This window comes from Octopus bimaculoides, chromosome 13 (assembly GCF_001194135.2).
Source record: "Octopus bimaculoides isolate UCB-OBI-ISO-001 chromosome 13, ASM119413v2, whole genome shotgun sequence".
NCBI lineage: Eukaryota > Metazoa > Mollusca > Cephalopoda > Octopoda > Octopodidae > Octopus > Octopus bimaculoides.
The window spans coordinates 20,091,528-20,098,585 of NC_068993.1; the positions used below are offsets into that span (position 1 = coordinate 20,091,528).

The following is a 7,058-nucleotide window of genomic DNA, read 5'->3' on the forward strand; positions in this document are numbered from 1 at the left end:
AATCCTTTTTCCCCTTTCTCCATCACTTAGTGACATCATTCTCTCCGCCATGCATTCGTAACCTTTTTCACTGGGGATGGGGTCTTCTAAATTTTGTGGTGTCTGTTCTTTCTTTTTCTTTTTTTCTTGTGGAAAAATAGGGTGGGTGGGTTTGGTGTCTGTATGGGGAGGGTGGGTCTGAGTGGTCTTGGATGGGATGGAGTTGGACTGGGGTACCACATCATACTTAGTGCTTTTTCTGTTTTTTCCTCTTTCACCTTCTGCTCTCTGTAACTTTCCATTCTTCCTCCTTTCCTCCATCTGTCTTTTCTTCCTCTCTTTTCTCTTCTGTCTCCACAACTGTATCCTCAGCCATTATCTTCTGTAGAAGGTAGTATGCTCTAATGTGGCCCTTTTGGCTACACTTACAACAACGTGGTACTCTGACCTCTACCCACACCCTCAGCATGGTTTCCCCCAATGTCACTGTCTCTGCCAAGTTCTCCAGTTGATCCTCCTCCGCCTGAATAATTAGTTCAAGTATCCTTCCTTTCCACCCTCCTTCTTCCGTTTTTGTGGCTTGGAGGACAGCCACCTTCTCCTCGCTCCCAACAAGGACAGCTGCCACTACCCAAGCCACTTCTATATCCAGTGGAATTGCTTCTACCCTCACCTTGGAAGTCTTTCTTCCAAGGTATGTGGGCAGAAGCACTACTTCCTCTGTTTTCACCACCACACTCACCAGCCTCCTCGCCTCCTCTACTGTCCTAAATTGGACGACCATTGTCCCATATCTTCTTCCTTTGGTTATGTGCATTATCTCCTTTGTACGTTCCCTCAGCACCTTTTCCACTTCTGCCTCCACCTGTTCTGCCTTTTTTTCCTTTCAACGAGTATACCTTATAGGTGATCGTTTTCTTCTCCATCCTTTCCATAATTCCTTTGGGAAGCGACAACTTCACATCACCACCCACCTTCTGAGTCATCTTCTCGTACTCCTTCAGACCAGCCAAGTCCAGCTCCCTTTGCTTCACCTCCGTGGCTTCAGCAAAACTCCTTGTCTTCAACACTCTATCCATCTTTATAACCGCCCTTACCAGCTCCTCCTCTGATGATGACAACTCAGACCCATCAAGGTCTGAGTACAGATTCTAAACAACACAAAAAAACTACGTCCAACTTTTACAAAATCCAGACAGCAAATAACCTGACGCATGCATGGAAGCAAACTTCTTACCACACTGCCATGCCCACACCTATGTTAATAAAAAAAAAAAGTTGATGGTCGTGGCTGAAACACTTGATCAACCAAGGCTGACCTTGAACTAAACATCAGCATTTTATTAATGGGGATTTCGATTCACTCACCCTCTCCCCTCGTCTCTCCCTCTTCTCTTTTGTCTTATATTATTACTCCTGTTTTCCACTTCACACAATTCTGTCTTGTTTACATATATCTGTTCAAGTTTTTCCAGAATTAATGGTCAAGGTTTTTTTATGTTTCTAAACCAGTGGTTTTCAGCTGGGGTCCATCTAAGGTTTTGTTGTTAAAATTGGCAATAAATTGGTTATATTTCTACAATACGCAAATATTTTAACAATTTTTACTTTATACAATACATAATAACATTTAACTATAAACATATATGGGATTTAAAAAAAAAAAAACTTCAAATGGCTATGAGGGTAAAATAGGAATCTAGGGTGTCCACAGCCAAAAAATGGTTGAAAACCACTTTCCTAACCTTATGACCAACCAAAAACCCTCAAATGATGGGCCACAAACTGTAACATCCCCTACCCAAAACCTCATCAACCACCCTCTTAATTTGCTGGAATTCTATCTTGTTTTGCAAGCCCTGCAACCTTATTCTAAGCCTTGTATCATATAGGATATTGCCTTTCCCTCTCCCCCCCTCTCTCTCTCTCTCACACACACATTTCTTGCTGGGGGATCTATCTCTACCATCTGTTATACAATCTCAATTTAAATATTCCACCCCACCTTTTCCCCCCCTCTATTTTTTTTTGTTTTTTTTTAAATTCATCTGTGTATGTTGCTGTCACCACCACTACCATTACCCCCATTTCATTTAGTTTCTTTTCTTTTTTTTTTTAATGCTCAATCTCCGTCTTTCAAACCTTTGCAAGTATGCTGTCATCTATCAGAGAGAGAGAGAGAGAAGTGTGACTTTGCTTACTACATCAGTGAAAGCAGCCTGTGTTGGAGATATCTATGATTGTTATGAACTGCAAATGAGGAGCAGATGATAAACATCTGTGAAGGCTAGAAACTAGAAACCCAATGACACTCTTTTGTCACTCTTACCATCAGATATGCAAGCAAAGTATAATTGGTCCCTTAGAACCAACAACAGAATCATTCACCAAAGAAAAGGCACACTCATCTCTGACTCATGTAAGACAGCATAACTTGAGCTGGTGCCACAATAAACATCCCCATTCCCTTTTTATTATCTTGGTGGTCTGGTAAATTCAATGTATTAGGTTTTATATTACCACTGAGTCAAAGAAGAGGCTTCAATGTGGTTGCTTCAAACTGGCATTCTGTCACTTACATTGATGAGGATCCCTGTTGATCAGATCAACAGAACAACCTGCTCATGAAATTAACATGCAAGAGGTTGAATATTCCACAGACACATGTACTCTTTACGTAGTTCTTGGAGAGATTCAGCGTGACACAGAACGTGACATGGTCGGCCCTTTGAATAACAGATGCAACTCATTTTTGCCAGCTGAGTGGACTAGAGCAACGTGAAATAAAGTGTCTTGCTCAAGGACACAGTGCACTGCGAATCAAACCTATGACTTTACAGTCATGAGCGGAATACACTAACCAGCTAGAAACAGTCACCAAATTTCCCTATCTGCATTATAATAAAAGGGATGCATCATAAGTAATGTGGTATTACTTTGATTATGCCTTAAAAATAATGATGAAATGGCCATGAATTGAAAGTCTTTGATTGTATGACTGCTCAGTCAGGGCTGACCAGATATTTAACATTAAGAGTGACATCTTCATCATCTTTGAAGATAACCCATCATTTTAGTCTTAGCTTCCAATGGCACTATTGTATACCAGTCAAGGTGATATTGTGAAACTTGAAAGTTCTTCGTTTCTACCCACTCCCTACCATCTTTTATCTTTTACTTGTTTCACTCATTAAACTGTGACCACACTGGGGCATTAACTTCAACAATTTTAGTCAAATGAATTGATCCCAGTACTTATTTTCTTAAACCTGGTATTTATTCTATCGGTCTCTTATACCGAACTGCTAAGTTACAGTGACATAAAGACACCAACATTGATTATCAAGCGGTGGTGGGGACAAAGACAGACAAAAACACATTTGCTTGTTTTAGATTTCATCTACCAAATCCACTCATAAGGCTTTGGTCAGAAGACACTTGCTCGAGGTGCCATGCAGTGGGACTGAAACTAAAAGCATGAGATTGGGAAGCAAACTTCTTACCATGCAGCCACGACTGTGCCTACTAAGCTAAATGAAACAAAAAATAATGAACTTCCTCCATCTTTATATCCCATAACGATACAAATATCATTTAACTGTTGCATGACTAAGTTTCATTTACATCAGCCCCCAAGCCAAACTTACCTACCAAACTGAAGAACTTTTATCCTCAGTTCCCATCTTTGCAAGTTTTACATAGTTAATGTAGAAAATTAAGGTTTTTACTTGGTAGTTCTCAGTCTTTTTGACTTCATGATCCTCCAGGGATCAAATTATAAATTATTGGTGCATTTCACATAGAAACTTAAAAAGAATTATGATTTAATCTTTTGATAGCAACCTGCCTAAAACCACCCCTGGTTCTATAATACAAACTTCCTGTTTTAAGTGATTTAAATTAAAACCTTCCTTCAAATTTTCTTGTTTATATATATACACCAACTAATAAGGCAGCAGGCTGGTAGAATTGTTAGCATCTTGGGCAAAATGCTTAGTTGCATTTCATCTATTTTCACGTTCTGAGTTCAAATTCTACTGAAGTTTTATTTGTCTTTCATCCATTCAGGGTAGACTAAATAGATACCAGTCGAGTACTGGGTTGATGTATTTGACTTTTGTGCCAAAATATGGAACCAATTTATATCTCAAATAAGGTAGTTAGCTGGTGGAATCATTAGCATGCTAAGCAAATTGCTTAGCAGTATTTTGTCAATCTTTATGTTCTGAGTTCAAGTTCTGCTTAGGTTGACTTTGCCTTTCATCCTTTCAGGATAGATAAAATAAGTACCAGTTGAGTACTGGGGTCAATGTAATCGACTTATCCCCCACACTGAAATTGTTGGCTTTGTACCAAAATTTGAGAGTAATATATATCCCAAATAGCTTGACAATGACAAAGATATTTTACTAAATTCTTCATTGTTTTAAAAATTAATTGAAATGAAGGCAGTATATTTCAACAAAAAGATTAAAGTTAAAACTTTAGAAAAAAGATTAGAAAGCTATTACTTCCCTTCTTTATTAATCGTACTTTTGTAAAATAAAGTTATAAATAACACATTTCTTCTTTCAAGTTCTTGACTAAGCACGAATTTCCTTTTTAGAAGAGGCATACTGTATTTTTGCATATTTTATGAGGTAGCCAAAAGGGTTAGCATTATGAATAGCTTCTGAATAATATGGCTTCAAAAAGTCCTGTTCAATTTCTGCGAACATGGAAAAGCAGACACATAAAAATAATGAGTGTGTGTGTGTCATATAAGTTTCTGCACCTCATGTTTACTTGCATATTGGGTTCAATGGGTGTCTGTATATCTTTACAAACATATATGTGTGCATGTAAATGATTTGTATGCAAAAAGTCTACTTTGATAATATATACATATGCATTGTATATGTGTCTATATTTCTTTGTACAAGAAATGAGTGTTTGAGAACATTAGTGTGTCAGCTCCTCCTGTATGCATATGTAATAATTGTGTGTGTACTATATAAATAATAATTATTTATTTTCTTGTATCAGCAATGTGGCCCTGATGGTAAAACTGCTGGACAAATACACTATGAAAACCTTTGTATGAAGGCTGTAAATCAATCCATTGGTAAGATAAATATTTTAATATTCACATATATTCTACTTTATATCATGAATAGCTACAGGTGTGACTATGTGGTTAAGATGCTTGCTTTCCAACCATGTAGTCTTAGGTTCAGGCCCACTGTGTGGCACTTTGGGTAAATGTCTCCTACCATAGACCTAGGCAGACAAGAGTCTGGTGAATAGTTTTTGGTTGATGGAAACTGAAAGAAGCCAACTTTCTCTCACTCTTTCTTCCTGTTTCTGTTGTACCTGTATTTCAAAGGGCCAGCCTTGTCGCACTGTGTCACGCTGAATATCCCCGAGAACTACGTTAAGGGTACACGTGTCTGTGGAATGCTCAGCCACTTGCACGTTAATTTCACGAGCAGGCTGTTCCGTTGATCGGATCGACTGTAAACCTCGATGTCGTAAGCGACGGAGTGCTAACAACAACAACAACAATAATATAGGTGGCTCATTAGTAATTAAAGACCAAAACGGAATGAATAAATGAGAGTGTAAAATAGCACTGGCAAATGCTAGAAATGAAAGTCGGAATTTAACTCAGAAAGCCTCTGAAAACACTAAATGCATGATATTTATGAGATTCAGACACAGCATGCTATACATACTCAGTTATATGATTCATTAGAATCTAGGTATTTCAACATGTAGGACGCCAGAAAAGGACTGATACTGGTCTTGCAATATTCAGTTGCCATTAGCTGGTTGTCTGGTGCAAGTATGTATATTCTTTACCTGCCAATAGAACAAGTACCAGGCTTTAGAAAAAACAACTGCAGCCGTCGCCAGAATCTACAAGCATATAGAAACAGACTAGATAGTGGAGCAAATATATGTCTAGACACTGACTGTCACATTGCACCCATTATTGTTAACCACTGCTTGCTGGAGTACGCAGTATGTCCTTCAGTCAGAGGGTAACTGGAACAACTAATATGTGGGTTTCACTTTGTCATTCACCCAGCTAGCTGCGTAACCATTGTTGCTGCTTGATAAGAGCTGACCTGGGGGCTTACATAGCAAAAAATATGATAATGCAGGGCAGTTGCAGCAAAGGACCTCATGCATAATAATTGACTTGCAAGATGATTGAAGTGTTTAGTTTGTATAGGGATTACGACGGTGTTAATATTGAAGGTTTAAGATGGTTGGTGGGGGTTAAGTGAACGCCAAAGAATTCAAAAGGGGTTAGAGTGGGTGGTGGTGACGGTAGTGAAGGTGGAAGTGGTGGTGGCGACAGCTGCTATGGTGATGATGGTGGTAGCAGTGGCGTGGTGGTGGTGACTGGTGGCAGTGGTGGTGGTGGTGTTGCACATAGTTTTTGAGAGGTCTGAAATGGAATTCTTGTTTTGGTAGTGGTAGGTGGTGGTAGATGGTAGGTAGGTGGTGATGATATGGAATGTCTGCAGATTTTGGTTATCACAAAAGAAAAGAAATAATTTGCATCGTAAAAAACAAAAAAAGGTACCCCCAGCCCCTTATGGAATGGCGTAAGTGTTATTGCATAGACGTATCAGTATATGTCTGTGTGCATTGTTGCATAGTTCTGTCTGTTTGTCTGTCACTGGGTTTTTCTTTTTTTTTTTCTTTGTTTTATTTGTCTCATACGAATGTGTGTGTTTGTGTATGCGTCTCCCTGTGTGTGTCTGCATGTCTTTTTCTGTCATGAATGCATGTGTGTGTGTGTGTGTGTGTCTACATGTCTTTGGTGCTGTGTGTGTGTATCTGTGTGTGTCTACGTGTCTTTGGTGCTTGAAGTGATAGCAGCAGATGTTTGGTCTGCAGATCTTTATCTTCTGTTTATACCATTAGCAGTAGAGAGGGAGGCAGGAGAAAGAGAGAGAGAGAAGATTGTGTGTGTGTGTATATGTGTGTGTGTGGATGTGGATAGGTGAGGGAGAGGTATGGAGGGTGTGAGAAAAAAGGGGATGGGACAAGAGTGTGTTTGTATATTTGTATGATGGAGAGGAGAT

At 39.1% G+C, this 7,058-nt stretch overlaps 1 protein-coding gene across 1 annotated transcript in view; it reads left to right on the forward strand.

Moving 5' to 3' along the window:
- LOC106880298 (ATP-dependent DNA helicase DDX11) overlaps positions 1-7,058 on the forward strand; it is a 74,119-nt gene that overhangs the window by 59,417 nt on the left and 7,644 nt on the right. Inside the window, exon 28 of the mRNA XM_014930172.2 lies at positions 5,005-5,083. Within this exon, the coding sequence (XP_014785658.1) occupies positions 5,005-5,083 (79 nt within the window). The remainder of the gene's footprint in view (positions 1-5,004; positions 5,084-7,058) is intronic.